The sequence below is a fragment of the Fundulus heteroclitus genome, chromosome 16 (assembly GCF_011125445.2).
Source record: "Fundulus heteroclitus isolate FHET01 chromosome 16, MU-UCD_Fhet_4.1, whole genome shotgun sequence".
Classification (NCBI taxonomy): Eukaryota; Metazoa; Chordata; class Actinopteri; order Cyprinodontiformes; family Fundulidae; genus Fundulus; species Fundulus heteroclitus.
In genome coordinates this window covers 12,868,563-12,896,032 of record NC_046376.1, presented here as the reverse complement: position 1 = coordinate 12,896,032, position 27,470 = coordinate 12,868,563, and the positions used below count along the sequence as shown (strand labels likewise).

Here is a 27,470-nt window from a genome sequence, read left to right as displayed (position 1 = left end):
TTAAATCATCAAAGCGAAGAAGATAATTGCTTTGACAACTTGAATTTCTTAAATATTGAGAATAAACATCTTCAGGCTCACATGACACATTTTGATTAATAGGCTACAAGGTTTTCAATTAAGATTACATTTGCTGTACTTCCACAGTCAGTCAGCATAACTGACTTTCATTATGGTGTTTTATTTTTTCCCTTTTGGCTTCTTATAAATACTCTCTTTAGAGCAATTTTCTGTAAAACAAGCAAATCAGAAGTCATCTATGTTTATGAGTAATTAATAAGCAGGTTAAGGTTAATAGATCTTTTTCATTTGAATGTAGAGCTAGAAGTTGAGAAGTGTTGTGTATAAGCAATGTTTGCAGTTTCTAAACATATTTTCAGCAGTTCGCCATTTGTTGCCATGGGGCAATATGTACGAAATACCCTGCACAAGGTTTTTATCATTTGGGTGGCAGGGGGTGTATTATATCTTTTAAGAGATGATCCTTTGCCTTTATGTGCTGTTGCTCATAATCATAGCCAGTAGAAAGTGTCCCCAGACTTCCAGTTCAGCACTGCGGGAAACTTGTCACCTGGGGCCACACTTGTTTTTATCTTTATAGAATGACATTTTGTCTGACGCGGCGGGGTGTCTCTGTGTGCAAAGGAGAAGGAGGTTCACAAAAAAAAAGGCATAGTTCACTGTTCAGGATATAAGTCTTTGTGTTAGATCCAGTTAGTTTGACAAAAGGACAACTTATCATGATCTGTGAGTCAACCAGTGCTTTTGTATTTCTGCACGTCATTTCATACAAAGTTGAATTCTATAATTTTGTCGTTTCAATGCGTCAAATTCTTTGTGGAATTTGATTTAAATAATGAAATTTTTAATGACTGGTCGCCATGTCACTGTTTACATTGAACTGTACGCAATAGGACTTTTCAAAGGCCAAATAACAGATATAAAAATACCTGCTGTTGATTATATATAGCCCAGGTTCTTATTCTGCATTACAAGTAGGCTTACAACTGGCCAGAAAAGAAGAGGTGTCGAAAAAAATTCCCAATATTTATTGAAGTGGGCAACAGAAACCAGAAACAACTTGTGCGGCTTCATTACCACTGAAGTCAAAACAACGTTGTGGGAATTACCGGTGCATAAAACTCAGCTTAACCATGTTTGTGTTGTTGGTTAAAAAAAAAAAAAATGTACCAGCTTTTGCTGTTTTAAGCATGTAGCAGTCATAAAGGAATTAGAGGCTGAAGAGAAATCTCCAACTTTAGAAGTCAACTTCTGGAGTCTTTTTCTGTTTCTGTTTGTGACTTGAAACTTGAAAAGTTAAACTTGTCAGTCCACAAAGAATGCACAATCTGTCAAATACACACGGATTACCAATAGAGGAGAATCACCTCGTAATTGCACAGCCTCCGCACCCGTACGTGTCCGCTCCTTTCCAGCATACTACATCCACGGTTACTCCGTCTAGCTCCGCTCCAAAGTTTCTTGGAGCCCGAGGGGAGCCTGTGCGATCACCGTCATTACGAGCAGAATGCAAAGCTGTTTGGAGAGGATTACCACGCTTCAAATTAAATGTTGAAATGAGAAATCTGCTTCCTTATTTGGCGCAAAAAGGGTGGTTTTCATCCGATATTTAAATAAAACTGTTAATTTTATTGTGATTATTAAAAAAAATTAATTACGATTAATTAACAATCTCTATTTACACTATTTAACTTTGACAAAGTGGAGGTTGTAGCCGTTCTTTTTCCTGTTTGCTACGGTTGGAATTGTGTAGCTTGACCCGGCCGGAGCCTGACAAACTGGAACGGAATATAAAACTTGAGTTGTTTACCAAAACTCCCAAATTTTAAAAAAAGAACACCTACTCTCTGAGCTCTTTCAAGTGGGCGGGGCTTAATTCCTGGGTCTGTGTGTGATTGGCTGGGAGGATGTAGTGACTGTAATATTAACCTAGATGGCTAGAATACAAAAGGAAGGAAAACTATTATTCTATTGAACTTTTTATAGACCCTTTTTTCTTTCATTGATATATGTCTATCGATCGATGTATATAGTTATTGAATTATCGTCTAGCCCTAATTACTGGTATAAAAAGCGGAATGCAACTGGCAGTCTACTTGGTGCAGTACTAGCAGGTCTTTGCAATGTTGATATTGCGTACAGCGGTATTGCGATGACAATAAACTTGTAGCATATTGTGCAATCTTATTAGGAGTGCCATTTTTTTTCTCTTTTGTCCTGTTGTATTTCTTTCTGCCTTTATACTGTTTACTGAAATGGTATTGGTTTTAAAAAAAAAAAACTATTGAGAACCTACTGATCTAGGCGATTGTGAGGTCAGTGGACATAAAATGAGCAAGTACACTCCAAAAATAACTGGAAACATTTTGTGTTTCACCAATAAGGGAAACATGCAGGAACATTTTGCAGACTAGAGAGAGAAGCAAGAACAAAGAAGGGGTGATCTAGGACATATCAGTCATTCTATTGATCTCACTTTACATCCATTAAATAGCCTGTCCACATCCACAAAAGTATGTTTTTTTTTTCTCTGTTGTTCTTCTGACATCATTAACTAAGAGAGTATATTGTCTTAACATTGTTTCTGCCACAACTGGCAGCTGTTTGGTCTTTTAAGAGTTCTTTATTTAGAATACGCACAATGCCCTGTTATTGTTCTGGCATACAGATGTCCCTGTGCAATGACATTTACCTTATCTACAGCGTTTAATTTTTCTCTTTCCTAAATGCATTATAGTTGAAGTTTGTCATATCACCTTTAGTGCGCAGTATATTTTAATTAGATGTTTTATTTCTGTTTCACCTCTCCCAAAGGCTTATTTTAATTACAGGAATAGCCACATAACCTGTAAAGACAAGGTGCCCAGTTTATTTTTACATGGCTTCTGTTTGGTGAACAGTTTGACTACTGTTTTTTTATTTTTTTAAGCACACCGCTGGATCATTTTGTTTTGTTGACTGTTCAAAAATAACCTCATTTTGCTAATGTGACAGTGCGATGGTGACAGTGTTCAACTCCGTTTCTTGTTTAGCCCTTTGCGTGGAGAAATCGCAGCAAAAGCTGACACAGAGGCTGATAGGAAGAGCCTGCAGGACAGAGATGCTTTGCTCTTAATGTGATTAAGCCATCAGATGTGTTCCCTTTTTGTGTGTGCATTTAGTCCTGCGAGGCCCGTTTAATGAAAGTTTTTCCCACATTTAAATGCGATGCAAAAACAACATGTGCCATCACGATAGAAATATATTTACGAATGCAACATTTGCAGGCACGCACACGCGAGCACACGGCTGAGCTAATGAGTGATCTTCCTCATGTTGACAGCGTGATGGGATGTGGGTTAGAGCACAGCAACATAACCTCCAGGCAGGTTGGAAAGCACAAAGATCCTCATGTAGTCATCTGTCCCTTCCTCACAGCCTCTGGCACAAATGTTTGTCATGTGTTTCTGTGTGACACCGAATCCACCAAGTCCCGTTGTCCCATTACATTGATTTCACTGTGTTTCCCGTTGCACACAGAGTCACAGTTGTGCGATCGTCAGTAGAATATTGTTAACGGTTTTGTAACAGTTTAGTATATTACGTCATGATCTTGTTCTTATCAGATTTTTTTTTTGTTTTTTACCCCTTTTCAGATCAACTGCAGATTCTTTAAGACTGTTATGAGGCTTAAGCTGTGTCTTAAATCCCCGTCATGCTATTGTGTATCTGCCTTTTGTTTCAATGGCACAGGAAAATATGATGCAACAGGAAAAGAGCACTCCTACATTGTCTCATGTTGCATTAGACACTGTACTCTACATAGTTCGATGGCCGGCTAAAACTAGCGATCACAGATCCACCCCCCCAACATGTCGAAACCTAATTCTCACCATTAGGACTTGATGTTTCACAAAATCTCCTCCATTTTCTTCTCTTTTAGACCCTGGTAATACCTTTTCCCAAACATAGCATACACTGCATTATAGGAAACTGTGACAGCAGCTTTAATTAAGAATAGTTTCAAACTCGTGGAACTTGTCAAGATTAAGCTTGTTTTTTTTTTTTTTTTTGTTTTTTTGCTTTTTCTGTAGTAAAGCAGAATACAGTGAAAGATTTCTCGCCATTGGCCTCCTCAACGAGTTGAAAGGTGCAAATGATGGGAAGCTTTATAGGACGGTACGTTTTCTACAGGTCTAGGGTCAGAAAAAGGCCAGCTAACGCCTCTGCAGACCCCACACATCCTGCACTCAAAATCTTTAGACTTTTAACTTCAGGTTGGAGCTGCAGATCACTATTTACAAAAACCAGCCGGCACAGACAGTCTCTTCCCCCAGGCTGTTGGATACTCATGGATACTTAACCGTCAGTGTACCCAAATCAATACCGTGCTTATCTGCAACAATCCAACCACGTCTTCCTGTTTTGTCGAAACATGTATCTATACATATTTACAAAATGTTCCCAATTATCTTTTTTGAAATATTTGTGCTTTAAATATCCTTGATGAGAGCAACGTCAAATTCCTTGTATTCCAGTTTATTTGCTCAAACTTGGCAAATAAACTGGTTTTTATGATAGCTACAAGAGCCTCACCTCTTGTTGCTGGTGATTAAGGAAGCTGGTCTTCCACTGACAGGTGGAGGGCGGCCCTGTGAGCTGGGTGAGCTTCTGGTGGAGGATGTCTGAGTTGATGGCTTTGAAGACCGAGGTTAGGTCCACAAACTGGATCCAGGCGTGTGTCCCTGGTTGGCCAAGGTGTTGCGAAATGAAGTGTAGTCCCAGGTTCACGGCATTGTCTACCGACCGGTTTACCCGGTAATCAAACCGGAGGGGGTCCCTGTGATCTCCGCTGATCATTAGTCCAGTAATTGACGTTAAACTTAGAATTGCATGTTTTCCAAAATATCTGGCAGTGTAAAGCTTATCCTGTGTGATTCCTCCTGGCTCAGAAGCAACTTCCAGAGAATGCTGTGCAGCCACTGCAGTTGATTCAAAGATTCTTTATTGAAATTTCTTTTTGGCCACTCCGGTTTAGAGTACACATAATACAGGCAAACAAACAAACAAACTGATAATGAAGGGTTAAAGTGTTTTTTTTTCCCATTGTAGCGTTCAAGAGAGATTAAAAAACAAAAGGATGAAGATTCAAAAGTTTGTATGTACTAGTTGTCCTTTATGAGTCACAGATAACAGATTATGAGGTAATAAGGAGCTTATTGTACAATGATGGTTTGAGGCTTCATTTACAGAAATGCGCATGTAGATATTCTGAGATGATAGTGTGCAATTCGGCGATAGCATTAGGGTGAATTGTAATGTATGATGGGCTAGTAACAGCTGGGTGATTTTAAAGAGTTGGACTGCAGTCTCCCATGAGGGGACGATTGCCCTCACAGCTCTTGGGAAGAAGCTGTTTCTAAGTTTATTTGTTTTGGCTTTGAGGCTTTTGAAGCGTTTAGCTGATGGGAGAGGGGCAAACAGTGCTCTGGATTTTTGTTAGCGACTTTTTATCTCAAGGTATTTTCTGACGATAATTCTACGATCAACCTGCAGAACACCTCTTTAAGATGCTTTGGCCTTTTACATGTTAATACCTCAACCTTTTAATATCTCAACCCTTTAATACCTCAACCTTCACTCCTATTAAAATGAGTGAAGCCAACAGGATGAAACTCATGAAAAGTCAGTAGCCGGACTGGTTGTAACAGAGCAATGTCTGTAGCATCCCTACTTCAAACCTACTTGGAAATTAGATATGTTACATAATATGGTATTTATGTTTTCGCTATATAGATAAAGTCACTTGGCTCAGAGTTGTAACATCAGCCGTTTGGGTTCAGCTCCCCATCTCATATTGAACCTTGCGTAATGCACAGAGGTCTACAGAACACATTAGATCACAGCTAAAATCTCTTTAAAGGGGCTTAAGCTAACTGACTCCCTAAGTTGAGGGAAATCTGAAAATTCCCTGGCTTCCAGCTGCGTAACTGAGGTTAATTGGAGAAAGCTTGTTGGTCCAGTTGCCATAACAAAGATCTAAGCATTTTGAGATTAAAATCCAATTAAATCAAATGTAATTTATTTGAATTGGCAGGGGGAAGGGGGGCTTTTTGGGGCTATGAAGTGCTAAAGTGCAAGGACAACACATTTATTAATACATGATTGCAGGTAGAGTAAGAGACTAAAAGACTTGTTTGTAAAAATATATAATCATGCTGCTATTTGTGTCGTATAATAAACGGTTGCGTACTTGTTTATAGAAAGTTAGAAAATCTGTCGCATGTTTATCAATGTAATTTTCTCACTAATTATACACAAGATGAAAACAGCGGTATAGTTTTTATCTTTTGACTGTCAGCTAGCTAAGACAGGAGTATACTCATCTAGCTAGGTATAAATTAAAGGGTAATGGTAAAAATTATTTGTTAAATAGTTTAACCACTACATGATTGTTTCTATGTCCAATCCTGGGAGTGAGATCTGTTCTCACTTTGACTCTACAGATCAATTACTTAATTAAACTTGTGAAATTCAGTGAACTGTGCGGGCAGTACTTAGAGGTTTCACATAATGCCAAGCAATTGTAGCAAACACTTAGAAATAATTTTTGAAGGCCCGGATGTGGGTAACAAGCAACACCCTATCTTGCACCTTGGAAGGGCACGTGGACGAGGTAGTCGTCATCATTCTCAAGATGAAGTTACCTGGATCTGGCGCTCCAGCCAAAATGAATAATTGAGGAAGAAGGGATGTTGTCAGACAGGTATCGTGTAACTAGCTGGTAACTATACGAGAAATCTAGAATTGCTTGGTGAAGGTGTGAGAACAGAACAGCATAAACACATGGAAAAGGACCCTACGAACTAAACTCTGTCTATGTGGTGCGGCCAGAAATTAAATTATTGAACCCATTGCCTGATTCAACTAGACATCACCTAAATATTAATATCTCCATAACCAGCCAGGGTGTTTAATGCTTCAGAACAGGAACCATGAGGCTTTTATGGACAGAGGAAATCATGGATGGTGAACATTATAGACCATAAGGTAAGGAAGGGGTAAAGCTGAAAAAACTGAAGTTATATTTACCGTGCAGTCTTGCATAAACGACAGTTGTACATGCAGCACAGTATATATGAAACATGTAAAGACCAAGACGAAGAAAGTTACCAGCACCTGAATAGCATAATGCTATTGCTTTAACAGACTAAAACTTCTAACTTTATGAAAGTCATGCCAAAAAAGACTTAATTTACGGGTAGACACTTCAACTCTGCACGAACGCAAGTCAAACAAATACATCTCTTCGAAAGCCCTGAGCTTTTTTTTCCTATAGTTGTGTTGTTAATCAATCACAACATCAAACTGAAAGCTACTTGTCGCTTCATGTAACATCCTTCCTTTTTTGTTGTACACATGGCAAGATTGCTTTGAATGGGTGGGTGGCACTTCGGTTTCCTAACAGGAAGTGTTTGCACTGATGAATGGCAGTTTTCCTCAGAGGAAAGAGTGGGTGACATGGGTTTATGTTTTGAAAAAAAAAAAAAAGAAAAGAAAAAAAAAAAAGTCAGGTAAGTGACTGTGCCAAGATATTCTGTGACCCCAAAACCTGCCGGCTGGGCTTTAAAATACACGTGTTGCACACTGCTAATCCTGTGCTCTCATTGTGGGAAGCTTAAAAAAGGACTGCATAGACTACAATTCAAGGACACTGTCATGTTTCCTGAACGGGTGGTTGTGATTGCTTTCACATCAGCACACAAGTTAATGTAACTAGAACAAGGGAGGGATGTACCGTTTACTGCGTATTTGTTGCAGAGCAAGCTACTGTATTACCATAAACTATGGATGGGGGTTCTCAAAAGTACACATACCCCCCTGTTAAAAGTCAGGGTATTTAAGATGTGTAAAAGATGAGCCCGTTATAAAACATTTAAAACCCTTTCGACCTTTGATGTGACCCATACCCTGTAAAATCCAAAAGAAAGCCAGATTTATTGGGGAAAATGTATTTATGAAATAAGCTGCAACAACCTTGTTGTATAAGAGGACATGTCCTTAAACTAATACTTTGTTGAAATGTGCTTTTTAGCTCAAAACATTATTATATACTTGCCAGCTCTGCCCTGCAAAGGTTTAATAAGTTAGGAAGAATCGTGTCGGCATCAGATTATAACAGTTTTCTGTAGTATTTAGTTCCAAATTTTGGCCAGGCAGTTAGAAAACGTAAAATTCTTCCAAGGTTGTATTGTATTATCTATTTGGATATATGCTTGGACTCTCTGTGGTTCTTTAAAACCAAACCACTCTTTATCTTCAGCCAGACATCTGAAGGTTTTTGGGTAAAAAATGGTATTTTGGAATTGGTCGTATTTTATCCATCCTGACAAACCTCCCTGTTCCGTCTGAGAAAGCCAACCTCAAGCCATGATTCAAATACCACTGCGTTTCACTGTGGGTGTTACGTTCCTTTGGTGATCCAGATGGATTATGGTATCGACATATCTTTTAAAATTGTGTCCCAAAAATTCTTGCAGCTCCTTCAGTGTTTTTGAGAACCTATTGCAGCCTGAATTCGCAGCATCAATGCTCTCCTGTATTTTCTCCAATTGCTGATGACTGCTTTCACTATCTTGTTATGCATTTGAATACATTAAAGTTTTTATGCCCCTCTCCAGACTGATATCAGTGTACAATAACATTAGTTTTATCCTCTTTAACCTTTCTGCAAACTGTAGCTTTAGTCAAATAATTCAAATGAGCATTAGGAAGACCCCACTGCAATATATAAGTTTTATTTAAGGTTAATCACATTTTATATGATTCATGTTAGGAGTACAGGAGTAAATCTTGAAACCAGAACAAACAGTGCATAAAACAATGAATGTGTCAGAAAGTATGCATGCTTATACAATGAGGCTATTGGAGATTTTTAATTCAAAATGTTTCCATCAAGCAGGTTAAACCTGTTACTTGAATTTTACTGGACATGTGTCACAGTAAAGCTAAAAAAGAGTCCTGAAATGATGTATTATCTACTTTCCACATCACAAAAACATGACAATTAGACAGGGACATTCACACTTGTGTAATTCCCTGTAATTTATTTATGCTGACTGCTCTTAGTGTAGATGGTTCTTAAATAGAGCTAACAGCTGAAACCTTTATTAGAAGCCTGTCTCTTATTGGCATTTGACCTTTTTTTTTACTACTGTTATATCTCTGTCTGGGCCTTCAATGAGTCACACTTGAAGGCTATCTTAAACCGCAAAGGTCACCTGACTTTGGGAAACCCTGGGTAATCAGAAGAAGTCAGAATTCAGTAAGCGGCCGTGTGTTTTGGTTGTCTGAGTCGGTACAAAAAGCCTCTGCAGCTGCTTGAGGACGGAGTTTAGATTAGTTTGTTTTTTTTGCTCTTGCGTAATGCAAGTTGGGACACAACTCTCTTACTTTGTCATCCAGCAATTCCCTTGCTCATAAATATGCCGTGGTTTTGTGCATCGGCCACCGAGAAAATCCGAATAAGTTGTCCCCTGCATCTTTGCCAGCACCGTGTGGAGAGAAAGAGGAATATTGGCTTTAACCTGAAGTCCAGGGATGTAATGTGTTGCTACAAGAAAATCTAGGAGAGAAACACGTGAAGTCAAATTGAATTTTCTTTACTTCACAAGCTAAGTGAAATGAGCTTCTGGTGTTACGAGGATAACGAATAGGTACTGTGGCAGCATATGTTGTTGGTGTGTGAAAGACGAGGAGAAAAACAGTGAGAAGGATGAGGAAAACGAAATTGTTGGCAGACCTGTGTGCAGGTAATTCATGCTAGACAACTAGAAATGTGCTTCAGCGTTAGAATGCGTTTGAAGTACCTGCCAAGGTCATTCTCATTCTTTTAAAAAAGAAAGGTTGTAAAGGATAAAAGGACTGCTGGAGAGCTTTGATGGGTTAGCCAAAGTAAAAGGTGAAGTAATCTTATGTGCATGTGTGTTTTTAACTTTCCTAGGTTTGCCTCTGACTCGGTGTGAGCATGCAGGGCGCCTGGAAAGGTGCAGTGCTGAGTTCAAAGTGTTTTAGAAAAGAGCTCCTCATATTTTGATTAAAGTTTTTTTTTTTTTTTTCATTTACACAAATACTGGTTTCCGGCTCATAGTGCCTAATAGGAACATGGGTAAATTGCAGCCATGCCACCAGTAGAGTAATTTAGCAACCTGCGCACACCATGGCATGTTATTCCCGTTTCAAGATTATGTAAAATTATAAAAATCATTGCAATCAAAAGCCTGGAGCAGCTATTTGACATTAATGCTGAAACTCAAAATGATCACGAACGCAGTACTTAAAGCAGGGCTTTTGTCTTCATTTCTGACATATTGTTTTTCAGCCTTCTAAAATCTCAGAGACAGTGCAATAATGAAGTGAATAATTTGCTGCGATTGTAACTTTGTCAGTATATTAAGAGGCTTTTCCCCTCGTTTAGCACCATTCTGCTTTAAAACTGAGCTAATTGTTCTTTGTAGGTTTTGTTACGGGAAGAGAAACACATTAGCGATCATCAATTTTAGATGGTAATTGCCCTAACAGCCTAAAAAAAAACCTCTTTGCAGCTGTTTTTGATACAGCTGTAGAGATAATTGATTATGAGTGCCATGGCCTAGGGAAAATATGCTTTTAACTGTTTTGATTGAGCAAGTTTACTCACACAAATCTATTATTGCTCAAGGTAAGGGATTGAAAGGACATTTTTTTCAAAATAAAACAATGTTCAGAAAAAAAAAAACATTGCTCAGACTCAGATAATGAACTAATCATAAATAAAGTAAGTTATTTATTCTTTCTGAGCAGCACAGTACCAAATGACCCACAGCTCGGTACCGGTCTGTGGCCTGGGGAACATTTCAGAGGTTTTGGGACTCCAATGAATTACAGTGAAAACCATTTTCCCCAAATTGAAAAATAAATAAATAAATAAATAAATAAAATAAAATGGAACAGTGGTGAACTTTTCCCAGAAGTGCCCAGCACCGGCAAGATTAATCCAAGAGTCCAGTTAGCAGCTTTTCCAGGTGGTTATAAAATAATCAAGAACAACATCTAAAGTGCGGAAGACCTCGCTTGGATCAGTAAAAGTTGGTGTTGAAGGCTGAACATTAATCAAAAGAGTGAGCATCTTTGGAAGAGCTCCTAAGCCAACACCACTGCTAACCTAAAAGAGTACAAAGGCTCATCTCCCATGTGCCAAAAAAGAAACATAACAATCAAACATCAATATGTTTGACAGTTGTTATGAATATCGTCTTCTTTTACTATGTAACAGTGTATTGTTCTAGGGCTGCTTGGCTTCTACGGGACCTGGGTGGCCTGCCATAACGGACTGATCAATGCATTTTGATTAAATCCCTCTATCCATCACTTTATGGTCTTAAGCTCACATCCGCTTGGATTGTAAAAGCAGGACAATGGAGGACAAAATAGAGCAGCAACTCCACCACTGAATAGCTCCAAAAAAAAAAAAAAAAAAAAAGCAATGTGATCGCTTAGACAAAACACAGACTTAAAGTTTACTAAGAAGTTGTGTGCTAAAGAAAAAAACGTCCTCCAATGTGGCTGAATTAAAATAAGTCTGCAAAAACGAGTCGGCCGAAATTCCTCCTTATTGCTAGTCAACACAGAAGCTTGATGGCCATTGTTGCCACACACACACAAATTAAATTAAGTAATCTTTTGAAAGCTAAGCTTAGTATTCATCCAAATTATCTTTATCTGATATTAAAGTTTGCTTGATAATTTGCAATAATTTAATGTGACACAAAGACAAAAACAGAAGAACTCTTCAAGGTGGCAAACACTTTTTCTTTTTCTTCCAAAACCTGCATTACCAAAGTGGTAGTAATTCAATTCACCTGAACTACTGGTTAACTTTTTTATTCTGTTCTTAGCTCCATTAAGGCCTTTATAGATTCTAGACATCTTTTACAGATGTCTAAAAATAAACATTTAAAACAACTGCTTTACAAGAACGCCAGTTTTCAGCTGAGTTAACTGAAATAGGCTCACAGTGGTTTTTAGAAGAAATTATCCAACAGTCAAAACGAAAAAAAAAAAATGATGATGCTCATATGTTTATCTGGAGTTTCTTTATCAGCATGTGTTCTCCTTATGTTCTGTCTCTTTAGAGTCCAGCCAGGAATGAGAGCTGGCTGAGTTATGACGAGCCCAAATTTCAAGTCTAATCCTTTTTTTGTCTTCCACAATAAGAGACTCGACCTTCTGTCTGGTTGTAGGTTAGATAGCGCTGCTCCCTCGAATCGTTACGGCTTCTTCATAGTGCCACACGTTTGGTTATAGACAAGTTAGTACAGCTAAAAATCCTAACCCTGGTATTAATGCGTTCGGATCTGTTGAAACATTTGTAAAGAGAAAATACTGGTTTCAACTGACATTTCTATTGAAATTCTGTATTTTAGACATCCACGAGCGTTTACGCCAAAGTTACATTTTTCTCTATTCTGTCTCAGCATGTTGGGAGCTAAAATGTCCTCATTGAAAATACCATTTTTTTGTAATCAAAAGACATTTTTTTTCTGTGTGATTAATGTTTTTTATGATGAATGTGTATTTATTAAACAGGATACCTGCCCATGCTTCTAGCTATGTGTCTGTCTTGCACAGAATCGCTGGCATAGCTATTGTTGCTGTTGACTTGGTGTAATCTCTTGGTGTAATTTTTGTTACACCGAGCCCAGTGCTTCCTGGTTTATCTGTCACAACCATTGACTAATTTTGGTTTATTTTTTCCCCCGTAAAAAAACAAACAAACAAAAAACATATTTTTCTTGACCTCTCCTCTCAACTACCAACCAGTGATGACATTTGACAACATATTGAAGTACTGGAGGTTTCTTCCATTCTGTTGAAAAGAGTGATTGCTTTCCACTGTCACCACGTGCTTACCCAGGATGATGAGGAATTGCTGCAAAGTCAGCAACGCCGTGCAGGCTGCTGGGCTTCCCACAAACACTCTTTTGCAATTGGCAATGAGATTTTTGACTGAATCTATGCTTATAGATTTATTTGTATTGGAATTAACTGGATAAACTGAATGGATGTGATTCGAACGTCGACTGTTATTAAACAGGACTTGCTGATGGATAGATGGCTTGTCTGTCATGTTTCATTCTCGTAATCCATGTGAATAAACTTTGTGTTGGATATTAAAACCAAAACCCAACACAGGATTTCAGGAGTTTTATGATGCTGTTGTCACATGTAGGAGGGTGGGGGGATCAGTGGTGGTAGCGAGGGACTCAAGTAGCGCCCAAAAAGGAGACTCACAAAAATGACATGAGTAATTGAATGACTAAATCAACACGTGTTGCAGCTCAATAAAATGCTCCTAAACAAATAGCACTGCCTTGCTTGAGTTTCAGCACCCACCTCTCTGCCGCCAACCAACCCCACCATGGGCGGCGTCACTGCCATGACACTGGCAGCATGTACTATTCTGATCAGTGGGAAAGCATAACGTTTTCACAATGCGTTCCGCACACTTCTCTTCATTGTAAGAACCCTTGTAAGATAAATAAATATCTGAATTGATGTAAATGTTTTAGATCAATTATGAAATACAGGTTTTTTTTGTGAACAAAGGTATCTTTACAGAAATTGTAAGCATTCCTGAGGTTGAAGTGTTGCTGTATATTCCATTTTCAAGTAATTATTCTGGGCATCGTTTTATTCTTCTAATCAGAGATAGTCTAACATCACTAACATCTTGAATCATCATGCATTTGTCTTTGGAAAGGATCCCCCCCCCTAAATTATTTTAACTAATTGTCAAGACAAGGAGAACTACCAAATCTGTTCATTGGACTTTCCCTTTCATCCTTTTCTTAACCTCCCCAGGCCTTTTGTCGAAGCTGTCTTCCCTGTGAGAAATAGACAGCTTCCTCAGAAGCACCCATGGTTGACTCACTTCCTCCATTTGGTCTCTATCTCTTCTGTCGTTCTTTCTCTGGTTCTCTGTCTCTCTCGCTCTCTCACTTTCTGTCTGTCTCAGGTTAGTGCCGCTCCACTTTACAGCTTCCTGCTGTTAGATAGTAGCACAGACCTGAAGGTAAGCTTGTCTCTCTTGATCCATGCCATATTGCACAAGTTATCCGTCGCAGGTTTTGAGAAGCAAAAAAGGTAGAGAAGTTAGCCGTCGCAGGTTCATTCCAGGCTATTTTGGAACTCGTGGAAACGGTGAATCAGTTACTGGGAAAGATGTTACTTTCCTCTTAGAGGTGAGAATGGAAGTGTTTATGGTGAGCAGCCCCAGTCTGCGCCTTTAACAGCTGTTAAAGTGTCAGACAGACTTTTAAAGAAGCCCGACAAAAGTTTTTAGCCCCGACTCCCGGCGGTTCTTTGTGGGCATGCGATGCGCGGATGGTGCAGAGACAAAGCTACACACAGTCGGTGTCACAGACAGAGCTGGCAGAAAGGTTGTATGCTCTTCCTGTTGGGTGCTTCCTCCAATCAGCTGATAGCTCATGTGCTGCTGCCCGATTCCGTCAAAGATAATATGTCGATGTTGCACATTTGAATTTCATTCTTCTTTGTTTTGGGGAATGTGCGATTATGTCTTCTTGCTTGGTTTTTATTAATTTCAACAATATGGGGGTGGTGGTGGTGGGGGGGGGAGGACCAACAACACATTTACATGTTTCAAATCAGCCAAACAAATGTTGAGATCAGACAAAGATAACTACAGTTAATGCAAAATACAGATTCTAAATTAATATTTGATTTAAGTTAAATAAATTCTAATTAACCAAATCCTAAGTAACAAAGAAAAGTATATAATTGCACCCTAAACCTAATAATTGGCTGTGCTAACATTTGTGGCAATTGCTGCTCTGAAGTGTTTGTGATAACTGGTAATCATTTATGTCACTGTGGAGGAACTTCAGCCCAGTCTGCAGAATTGTTTGGATTCAGCTCCACTGCAGGGTTTTCACCAGGCTCTCAGCCACATGCATGTAGGGACTTTAACTAGGCCATTCCAAAATGTTATTTTTTTGGATAGAGGGGCTCTTTTATTACCTCCTGGATGAGATGTTGATGCATCCTTGGAGATCAGCCACTCCTGGGAAGAATCACTACTGTTGGCTCTTACTGTGGCTCACCGGTGTCCCAAAGATGTGGAAACAGCTGTGTGAATATTTTCAGATTCGTCTGTTTTGTTTCTTAACTGTTCTCAAATACTATCTTTAGACAGGGGCTTTGTATGTTGCATATTTCAACCTTCTGGCCCACCTCGTGCTGTCAGACAGGTTCTGTTTAGGGGGATCACCATCTTCAACTTCATCTAGTTGTTGTAGTTAGGAAAAAGCAACCCCCTTTATGAGAATCCCATCTTTCCTAAAAAACAAACAAAAAGAGTGAGTAAGAAGTGAGCTGCTTATGGAAATCCTGACTTCTTCACCAGCACAAAGATCTCTGCTCTTTAGTGATCAATAAGGGCACTTTCAAGGTCACGGTATACAGATTTTAAAGTATGAGCAATGCCAGAGTTAGAATCTAACGTGACCTGCAAACACCCATGGTAAGGATGTGTAAAAAAAAAATATTAAAAACTTTCGACACCCCTAACAGTTTCTATAAAATAAATATTAATACCATTAGCAATAATTCACCTAATGTCCATAGGAGTTGGGCACCAGCCGCCCTCACCCCCACGACCCTGCATGGATAAGCGGGTATAAATAATGGATAGCTGGTAATACGTGATGAAAACATTTAGAAGTGGAAGTGTGAAGAAAGAGGCTAGCAGTGCAGCAAAGCGGGCCATCTGATTGTTACCAGATCCCTATAACAACCATTTAATTCCAGACTTTTGTGCACATCTTTACCAAGGTTATCGATACTTGGGGAGGGTGCTTAAATTTGCCCTTGGTAGAAACAGATTTGCACATATAATAGACCCAGTTGTCATTTAAATGACAACTTTTCCAGGAGGTCACATGAGATGAAGAAAGGATTTTTGAGTTTTATATTAAATTAATTGATTTTCCAGCTGGTTAAGGACTCATTTGACATATGACTGTAAGTCATGTGTTCCAGTCATGAGAAACTCTTTACCAAATGAAGTTTTGTTGTTGTTATCTCCTGCGAAGCGGCATTTTTTTTTTCTTTTTCTTTATGCATTATTGCTAACCATGCGCAACGTTTTATGTAACGGCACTTCTTAATTAGCGACGTCCTATGTGGTCTTAAAAGGAAACGAGTTTAAAGAAGAAGAAAAAGAAACCAATGTCTAAATGGGAGTCAGGATTTCGGAAATACGCTGCTGAGAAACAAAAGTGAAAGAGACGTGTGAGAGACCCAGTATCATTTCGGTGGGGAGGGCGAACTTCCCTTTCTGCTTGGCTGTTGTGTTATAGTAAAGAAAGCTATGTGTAGCTCTGTTTGTGTAAATTATGCGTGCACGGATAGAAAAAAAAAAAAAGATGCACACATTGTCAAGCAGAACCACCGACACCACAAACACCTACAAATACACTCATGCACACACAAACACGACAAATGTACACCACAAACTTCCCGCATACTCATTTCTCTCTGCCTTTTACTGACAGTGACTGAGCTGCTTTTGAGAAGGCCGAGTGGGTGTGTTGACTGGAAACAAGTGGCATTGACCCAACACAACTCCTTTCAACCTAAGGATAACGGAAGAACGTGTTGAAGCCCTCAACATGCGCAGCGTGAAAATACTTAGCTATATTGCTAGCTAAATGGTGTCCTTCAGAGACGCCATTCAGTTCGGTGCTGTTGTTTAGGTTGGAAAAAGAAGATAATATGAGGAAGTTGTTGCTCGCCAGGATGTTTTGTCATCCGCATTGCGAACGTAGTCAAATCTCCATGTGAGCCTCGTCAAGAAAAGGGCGTTCTTGAAATTCTTAATCTTCTTAAATCTATGTTCTGTGTTCACATTTTTTTTTTTTTTTTATCTAGAACTACTATCTCTAGTTTGCACATAATTGCACATCCAGTGTGGTCTCAGGCCCAACTGATGCACCCAGTCAAGGGCTTCACCAGCTGCTACAGGTGTGCTTCAGACGCAGCACCTAAAATTACCCCGTAACGTTTTTAATTGCATGTTGCAAATAACGCTAAGTCAAAAATAATTGTCAAAAAGTTCAGGGAAGACGTTATTTGACTCATACTAAGAAACGTAAACAGACGTGAAGCAAAGGCCTTGAGTACTTTTTTTTCTAGCGACACGGTTGGAAGCGTATTTCACACGTTTAAAGTTAAAGGTAGAGTGACTGCGCCGACTGGAAGTGGCAGAAAACACAACGATCAATAGCTCCCACCAGATTTCTGTGAGGCAGGTGGTCCAAACCACTCGACTGACTGCAAATAGCAGCAGCCACCAAGGTTTCAGTCAAAATCGGGCTCATTGCCATAATTGTAGATTTTATTTAACCCGGATAATAACTCATTGAAATTAAAACCTTTTTTTTTTTTTTCCAAGAGTGGTCTGGCCAAGACATTAAACTTATAACCGAGGGGAGTTACAGAAGCCAAATGATCTAGTGTCTCTGACATTTAAAAATGAGTTGAATTGGTCCAAGGCAACAAGAGATGATAACTTTAAATCCTTCTGATTGCAGGAGCTGAACATTTAAAAGCCTTTTTTTTACTCATTTCAGTTCGGACCTTTGTGACCTGCATTAAATTATGTCCCGAGAGCGCAGGCTATAATGGGTTACAGCTCTAGACCGAAGTGAGCATAAGTATATAGGAAGATGCCCAAGAATACATTTATAGATAAAAACTAGCCAAAGAGAGAGTCTGCGGTCAGTCAAAGACAAGTCACGCCTGAATATGTTTTAAAACTTTTGAAAAGGAAGAAGGCAGGGATTAAATCATTTATTATTGTGAATAAGTGAATGTTCTCTTAACCTCTTAAACTGTGTACTCTTCAATTTTAATCTTCAAGCATCTGTCTTTGTGACACATTTGCAACATACTTTTATGTACTTAATACTTTTTTTATGCGTAGTACTTTGAGCGGTAAATCTTTTTGTTATGTTTGTCAGCACAGATAAGAACATACTCACAAATAATTTTTTATTGTTTTTTCTTATTTTTTTGCTGCATTTTTTGTCTGTTTTTGCTGTATTCTGACAGCGTTACCAGATTGGAGCGTGAGGAAATTTGTTATTGTTTAGGAGGACTACGTTTAATACTTAACTTTATATTCAATGTGAACGTGGCAGTCACATTGAATATAAAGTTTAAAAGGAACGTGGGAGCAGCCAGGCTGTCTGCGTGAAATAAGACGATATAACAGTGGCTGTTATAAGCTCGTGCTCGACAAGCCTGATCCTTTCTGGATATTTTTCAGGGGATTTGAATGCTGAAACTCAAAAGCATGACCAGCATGAATCAACACCAAGCATGTGTTGATGATGTTTATGCTGGTTCTTCAAGTCTTGGGTACATCTCATTACATGTTATTCAAAAACACTGTTGCAGTAAACATAATTGCACTTCACTGGCGGCACTTCTGGTCCAGAATAATGCCGGTCGGTAGAGAAAGTCTGACCTGGACAGGCTGCCGCTTTCTGATACAGTCATAAAAGGTCAACAGCAGCTCAAAGACGGCGTATGAACATTGTGTTTGTAGTTTCGGACTGTGGAGTACAAGAATGTAAGAAATGACAGAGGCTCATCTTGTTTCTTTTTTTTAAACATGTGTATCTGTGATCCCGATCCGCCCAAGCTCTGCAGGCATCTTTAAAAAAAACAAACGCGTTTTGAATCCGTCCTATGAGTAATGGGGTTTTTGCAGCTGCTGCTGCACCTAATATTGATGCACTTGAGTACGCAACATTGTGTTTGAAAGAGAAATGGAAACTGCTGAAAAAATAATAATGAAGGAACACCTTTTAATCAGGGTATCATATAAAGTCAGGTAAACTTCTGGAAGCCTGATCTGGTTAGTTCAGTGGTAGAGGTGGTTGTTGTGTCAGCTGTTTTGCTGTTAATGAAATTAACAGCAGGTGTATTGAAGAGGCAAAAAACAAAAAAACAAAAAAAAAAACAGGAACGGTTTTGCAGACATTTTATTTTCCATTCTCTGCCTTTCGGTAGTTTTGCATTTGACTGCAGGCCGACCGGCATTTTCACAGAGAACACCAGAATCGGCCAGTTTGGCACCGGCGCCCTGTTCTTTTCACAGACGAGAGCAAGTTCACTCTGAGTTCATGTGACAGACATGAAAGACTCTGGAGAAGCTGTGGAGATGGTTATGCCAGCTGCAACATTGATCAGCGTGATCCGTTTGATGCTGGGTCAGTGTTGGTCTGGAGGGGGGGGGGTATCCATGTTGGGAGGCACAAAGCTGTATAAAGGATACACCACGGCACCCTGACTGCTGTTACGTATCAGGATGAAATCCTTAGATCCACTGTTTGACACTTCAGTGTCGCAGTGAGTCCTGGGTTCCTCCTGGTGCACGATAATGCCTGGCCCCATGTGGCAAGAGTATGCAGGCAGTTCCTGGAGGATGAAAGAATTGACACCATTGACTGGCCTCTATGCTCTCCTGACCTAAATCCAATAGAACATCTCTGGGAAATCATCTTTAGGTTCTCCAACACCACCAAGTCTGGTCCACTGATTGTCCATTAGCTCAGTGATGCTCTGGTCAGGATCTGGCAGGAGATACCCCAGGATATTCTGTCATCTCATAAGGAACATGCGCCGACATTGTCAGGCATGCATGCCGGCACGTATGGGCCATACAAACTGCTGAGTAACACTCTGAGTTGCTGCAGTGACATTTTAGCAAATCCACCCAGTTTGCCTCATCAGTTTGTGAGTTTCACTTTCTCTCTGACTTTGGATAGCCTAATGTTGGTTGATCATTTTAATTTTCATCAAATGACGTGGCATCCTTTTGTTCCTAACACATTACCCTTTCCATGTCAGTACAGATATGTAGCATGTATTTTTTTTTTTCTTTTCGAGATCTGGTGTGTTTTCAAAGTGCTCCTTTACTGTTTTTTTTTTTAGCAGTGTAATATCCGTTTTAGCTCTCGTTTGATACAAACCCTTATTTCAAGATGCTCACTCCTAGATTATTTTAGGTAAGAGAAATTTGTATCGCACCATTCATGCACAAGGTCATTTAAAGTGCTTTACAGCTTTATAAAAGATTATGGGTAAATAAAATCACATAACAGACCAGCAACGCATTTAAGTACTAAGCCAAATTTAAGCATTAGATTAAAAATCAAAGGAATAATAAGATGCCCATTTCAATTAAACATTAGCTCAGACACTGCAAGAATTAACTTTAAATATATTTAACTTTCAAATGAAACCTGCAGAAAATAATAATGTTTTCAGTCATGATTTGAAGGAGCCAACAGTTTCTGCAGTTTTCTCAGGTTTTTAGGAAGTTGGAGCAGTGGGGCATAGAAAATAACTGTAGCCTCTGCTTTTAGTTCTGGTTTTGGTAACACAGAATGAAGAGGTCCCAGATGGCCTCGGGGAGCTGGATGCTTTGTACCCGACCAGCAACTCTAAAATGTATTTTAGACCATTTGGTGTCTGACAGACCATCAAAAAAACATTTTATGTTTTTTAAAGTGGCCTGAGAAGAAGGCCTTGAGAAACCCCACGTGCCTTTTTGTTGGCTCTGATTTACAATTGCCAAGTGATACAAAGTAATCCCAGTCTCTCGAGTAAGAGCGTTATCCCACCCACTTATTACAGTTTATCGATAATGATACCGTGGTAATCTGTTTCAAAGGTAGCACTGACATTTAGCAAAAAGAGCTATAAAGACCTAACCTGACTCTCGCCAGTTGGATGCCGAGCTCAAACACGTTTTCACACATCCATCTGGAATCGCTGCCATAGGGAGGGATTTCAACACCACATAAAATGGACGAGCCAATCAGGATCGCCGGGCGGGATGTGACGTATCGGAGAAGCGACTGTTTGGATTCGGACAACAATGGCGGCTTGCAGCAAGGAAGCAAGCGGTAACATTGATGCTGCCACTTTGTCAGTGTTGTCCAATATACAGAATATTAATTCTTTAAAAGAACACCAAAGAACCGTTTTTACGACTTTTGTTAGTGGAAACCATGTTTTCGCCCTTCTCCCGCTTGTAACTTAAAGCACGTCAGTAAAGATGACGGACAAGTGTAGTGCTAGGATTTTTTTAAAAAGGCCCCACCTTCTGAAATACATCTCCAATGGAGCGATCCCAGATGGACGTGTGGAGCACTGCGGAACAAAATCCATCTGGCGAGAGTCAGGTTAATAAAGACATGCAGCATATAATTTTAAAATCTCAGTCAATGCAGTCTCAGTGCTGTGGTTTGGTTAAAAAAAAAAAAAAAGAAAGAAACTCTAGGTTGTCTTATAATCAATATATTGATCTTTATTGCACAAGACGTTGACAGCAAGTAGAAAACCAACACATTTTTTTCATGCTTACTGTGCTGACTTCTGCAGGTGTCCTTTTAGTGTCACGGAGTTAGTTCAGCAAACTGTCAACAGAGAGTTTCCTAATCTTCGCTCTGATATAATCAAATCACACAAACTGCTTTGTTTGATCTCATGTTCAAGCCGTGCTCCGAACTTAGTGCTAACCGGCTGATTCCCTCGCAGCTTCAGGGTGTTGATGATGGCAGTGTGGATCCAGGCCCAGCAGCTTCAGGGAGATGCTCTTCACCAGATGCAGTCCCTGTATGGCCAGCACTTCCCCATTGAAGTGCGACATTATCTGTCCCAGTGGATAGAGAGCCAGCTCTGGTGAGTTTTTTTTTTTTTTTTTTTTTTTTTCATCCAGTGCTTAAGGAGTCATTTAACTATTGCTGCATGCACATGCATTCCACATTTCTTCTCTGTGCATCTTATTTGTGTGTGTGTGTACGTGTGCTATTAGGGATGCCATAGACCTGGAGAACCCGCAGGAGGAGTTCAAGGCGAAACGTTTGCTGGACAGCTTGATACAAGAGTTGCAAAACAAGGCTGAGCACCAGGTTGGAGAGGATGGCTTCCTACTTAAAATCAAACTGGGTCACTACGCTAATCAACTCAAGGTAATACATTTTTTTAGTTTGTTTCAGTAGCTCTCTGGGAGTTTTTTTTTGCTTTGTTTTCTTCACTTGATAATTTTGTTTCTGCTTGTTAAGGCAATCACCTCTGATATGTAAACCAGTTAGGCATAAATAGAGTCTTAAAAGTCAGGCAATACACCAGTATTGTGTCTATACATAACAGACTACTTACCGAAGGGCAATTTTGAAGCTGGGTTTTATTCTGACAGACATGAAATGTATGTTTTGGCATCAACAAGGTTATGCTAAGAAGGGTGCGCTGAAAACTTGACACACAGGAGTTGAGCAGCAGTCGAACAATGCATCTCTCAGGTCTTGTGTGAGGCCTTGGCTGGATTTTCTTAAAAATGTGACTTTCGGTTCCGATCGTCTACTGTTGACATTTTTAGAGCTGCCACTTCTTCTTTTGTCCTCCGCTTGTGCTCTTTTCTTTAAGAAAAAAAAAACATTGCAAGCGAGGAGAACTACTTTCTAAACTTAAGTCTGACTTCTTCTAAAGCACATTTTGACCTGAAAAATGACAAATTAGGAGTGGACAAAACCTTTGTGGAGAACGGTTCGTATTAGCCATGTTTTATAAAGACAGATAAAATGTACTTAGCATAATGATACAAAGTGAATCAGAGCCTTAAACTACAGAGATAATGCTGATTGCTGCTTGTTGTGCCCTACAGGGTAAAACCACAGTTCGGTCACGCTTTCTGGAAGTCAACTATCACCTCCACAGTTTGGAGCGTGTTAAGCTCCAGGTGGTTCTGAGCAGTGGACCGGTGCAGTCACCAGCTGATCCACCTTTTCTGTCTGCCTTTTTAGACTACCCAACATCTAGCTTCAGACCAGTGATGAGTTTCACAGGCGGGTCCGTTGAGGTGCAATCATTTGTGTATACGTGAACAAGAAGGGTTTTGAAGAGAGCAAGCCCCATGGGGGCCAGTCAGTCTGGAAGTTTGTGATCCACTGGCAGCTGGAGGCCGGCGCTGTGTGCTGGGTGAGCCTCTGGTGAAGAATGACTGGGTTGGTGGTATTGAAGGCTAAGTTGAAGTCCACAAACCAGCTCCAGGTTGATTGACGAGGTGCAGGATGAAGTGTAATCCCAAGTTGAGTGTATCATCTGCTGACCTGTTTGCCTGGCAGGCAACCTTTAGGGGGTGTGATGGATTTCAGATGCAACGCCAGTCGCTCAACGGATTGATTTCATGACCACGCACGTCAGGGCGACGGGTCTGTAGTCATTAACCCCTTGGTGGCTCGTTTCTTGGGGAGTGGTGGAGATGGTGGAGGGTTTGAAACAGAAGGCAAACCTCACACCGCTCCAGACGGATGAGTGAAAATTGCTTCCAGCTGTTGCAGTGCAGGCTTTTGGGTAGAAAGGATGAATACCGCCATGTCCTGGAGCTTCCCTGCTCCTCTAATGTTGGACATCTTCCTCGGTTATCTTCAATGCAGGTAGGGGGTGAGAGGGGACAGGGGAGGCAGTTCCAGAGCAGTTGATGGGAGGTGCATGTAGTCCTCTGATGTGGGCTTCAGGTGCAAATGGTTGTTTTCAAACCTACAGAAGAAATATCCACTTCCGTAAGACTCTTCTTTGGTCAAACATACCTTCCTCAGATATGAAGAAAACCATGGTTTATTGTTGTTATACATATGAACGGTCTTTGCACACACATACAAAACAAAACCTGATTAATAATGCAGTGGATGATACTTCAAACGCGTTTCAATCTGCGCAGTGAAAGCAGGCCTGTAACCTCTGCTTTGACTCATCGGTCCACATCCTAACAGTCCTAACCACAGGCTTAGAGGTTTAGACTTTTTGCCTGTATGATGGAATAAGATTAAGCAGACGGTGATCAGAAAGCCCCGAAGCTTCATGGTGTGCATCTTTTAAAGCTGTATAAAAGTGGTCCAGATTGTTGTTTTTTTGTTTTTTTTTATCCCTGGTTGCATGCTTGATATGCTATTTGTATTTTGGAAGTTAATTTGAGTGGTTTGTGCTGTTGAAACCCTTAGTAATGAGATATTCTGGGTGTTTGTTCTCCATGTCTGTTCAGTTGCAAGCTGGTTGTTGGATGTAAAGGCCAGCCAGAACAAATGAAGAGAACTCCCTCAGTGAATCAAAGGCTTTGTGGTTAATAAAAAGAAGACTCCAAATGAAGGCTACATGTCTTCTTTAAAACTTTGACATCAACACGCGGTCCGTCATTTGCGTTTCATTCCACATAGCTGGAAGCCCACCATCAGAAGTGCGCAGCATTATCCGAGGCAGGTTCTGGTGAAGCGGAGGGTCGGAGATCCACAGAGGATCGCGTTTATTGCGCTGAGAAGTAACAGCTCATCGGTTTTATTCACTAGGCAGCGGACATCTGCCAGGTGGATTGACGGGAGCGGAGCACACTGTCCCCATTGTTGGACCTTGAGAAGTGTGCCTGATTGTTTCCACCTTCTGTGTCTCATAAACACCCACAAAGAGCCGCTGCGATTCCAACGAGGATCTCAGCAAAAATCCCAGGATTGATCCAAACTGAAAGAAAAAAAAAACTGTCCAGAAAAGACTGCCTGATACTTAGTAGTTGCTAACTGGTGCAAGTCGCCGTATTATAGCAACAAATTACAATGGAAATACAAAGTACAAGCGAGCATAGTAGAAAGGCAGCCATCTCAAAGTGAATGTTTGGAGCGATCGTTACAAAGCCCTGATTTCAGTCCTATAGAGAAATCTGTGGGAAGAGCAAAGTGGCCTGCAGACCTGGCTAACTCATGTTAGGTACAGCTGGGGGAACGGGCATCAATTCAAGGAAACTGTTGTGCCAAGCTTGTGGAAGAAGACACAAAATGTTTGACCCAAGGCATACAGTTTAAAAGGCAATTATACTAACGCTAAGGGTATTTGTGGATATTTAGAATATATATATAAAAAAAATCTAAACAAATTGTCCCTCATTATTGTCGTTTGGTAAATATAAGTAAATTTTTTAGTTTGTTTAGTCTGGTTAATGTCTTTATATTAAGGTACATGTGAAGATCTGGTGTCACTTTTATGTTTAGGGCTTCAAACAGCTACCAGAGGGAAGAACACCTATGGATCAAGTATTATACAACAAAGCAGTTTTTAAAAATAACATTGTTTGCCGCTTTGCCATAAAAAGGCAGTTATTAAAATATAGTCCTTTAATGACTATACCTGAATAATTTAGTTCCAAGACTCAATGCCTGTCTGAAACTATTTATAAGGTGCAGCTAACTAATTAAAGGATTTCCAATGAAGCTTAATTATGCAAGTACTTTTTTTCTTCTCTTGAAAATGATTAACTGCTTTGTTAAACAAGAATGCTCGTTTTACTGTTGCCCATTTAGTTTTAATAGTTTTTTCCTTTCTTTCAACAATTAGCACACAGACTGCTGACCACTGTTCTCTGGAGTCTACCTGTAGCTCCGTGACATACCGCAGTATGCGGCAACCTTTGTCAAGACATCGCCAGTGGTCTCCCCAAAGACACGTCTCTTTAAAGTTTACTAGATTTTACGATGTCATGACAGAATGTGTTAGTTTCAGAAAACGGCAAAAAGCAGATGATTTATCAGCGGGCCAATAGAATGAGCTTACCTGATCTAAGTAATTGGTGCATATGTAACATCCATTGACAGCTCTCCCTTGTAAATAGGAACTTATAAATAAACATTAATTAATAATGATAATAATAATTTTAGAAGAGCATACTTAAACTTTACCCAACCTCTAATATCTTTGAATACAGTTTTGATTTATGGTTCAAAAGAAAGATGAGTGAGCGTTAACAAGCTCGAATTCTGAGTTTGATTAAAAATGGTGCGCAAATTTAATTCAAACTGTATTTTTGTTAATGAAAATATAGCTGATCTCTTGTCAATAAAAAAATAAAATTAAATAAAAAATGAAAACCAACAAGGTGCCAGATTATGTTTTCAGCAAAACCTCTTAGTTGCTTACAATAAACCAGGGGGTTTGGTGTTTAGAAGGCACAAGGGTTCAGCGCAGTTTCCTTCCTCGTAGTAGTTCTTAGAAAGAGCACACGGCACGCTTGGTGTTTTGAGAACAGGTTGTATCCACATGGAGGAAAACAAGAGAACAGCCCAAGTGAGTTCTAAGGTAACCAACCAACACTGCTATTTATGACCGAACTCCCTGCTCACAGAAATGTTCCTGTGATTACCATCATCCCGAGCTTAAAACCTGGCACGGAAACACATATGGAATAACGTGTTGCTCTCTCAACCATGACACCATGCCCATACTTAATACAATGGATTTTAATCAGTTTATGCACTGCAAAAACAGAACTAGAAATAAGTAAAATGTTCTTAAAATGAGTGTATTTGTCCTTGATTTGAGCAGGTAATTAAGATGATTTGCCAATGGTATAAGATTTTTGGACTTAAAACAGGAACAATTAATCTCCATCATCTTATTTCAAGTGCAGTACATCTAATTATGTTATTTTAGGGGACAATATACTCATTCCATTGGCAGATGATCTTCTTTACCTGCTCAAATCAAGCATAAATACGCTAACTTTAAGAATATTTTACTTATTTTTAGATCCATTTTTGCAGTGTGTTCAGATGTTTATTTTGAGTAAAAATAAAAACAATGTAATGTCACTAATCAGTAGAAAAAAAAAATCAGAGACTCCTCTTAGCCTTATGGACAGTTGTGATTCACGTCACTGAGGTGCGCCGTGCGGCGTCTCGGTGTCTTGATTGATTTTGGCATGTCTACGGCGTTCGCTGGAGAACTTAACGAGCCTCTTTGATGCTGCTAAATTGGTGTGCCCTGTGTGCGGCGGTTGCTCGGCTCGTCAGGAGATAACGGGTCTTAACGGGTCTCATGCTCTCCTTGTCTTTCAGAGCACGTATGACCGCTGTCCTCTGGAGCTCGTCCGGTGTATCAAACACATCCTCTACACAGAGCAGAGGCTCATCAGAGAGGCTACAAATGTAAGTTGGACGCTGATAGCTTTTGCAGCGTGCCGTCGGTGCACACACGGACACACACACACCTCCGTCCAATGTTAATGCCACATCCTGGACGGAGCCTGACGTTACTAAGTGAAGCCTAAACTACATAATGGTCCTTAATTCGGAAATTGGGTAATTGGATAACGGCTCTCTTTTTTTTCCCGCTGTTTGTCCAGCAAATGTCACCAGATTTTATTACATTATTGTAAATGTGATTCAGTGGCACATTAGCGCCTGTTCGGGTTTATAGTAAAATGTTTTGCTCAATCTCCCCTTTTAAATTTCTCCATTGCAACGCTGGCGTACCAAGAGCCGCTTTTTTTTTCAGTTTACGCCACGGCACTAAGT

General features: G+C 39.8%; 1 protein-coding gene across 1 annotated transcript in view; it reads left to right on the top strand.

The window, feature by feature from the left end:
- Positions 1 to 27,470, top strand: part of stat5a (signal transducer and activator of transcription 5a) — a 71,814-nt gene that overhangs the window by 23,584 nt on the left and 20,760 nt on the right. The window contains exons 2-4 of the mRNA XM_012872013.3: positions 21,676 to 21,819; positions 21,953 to 22,109; positions 27,012 to 27,101. Of these exons, the coding sequence (XP_012727467.1) occupies positions 21,689 to 21,819; positions 21,953 to 22,109; positions 27,012 to 27,101 (378 nt within the window). The 5' untranslated portion in view covers positions 21,676 to 21,688. The remainder of the gene's footprint in view (positions 1 to 21,675; positions 21,820 to 21,952; positions 22,110 to 27,011; positions 27,102 to 27,470) is intronic.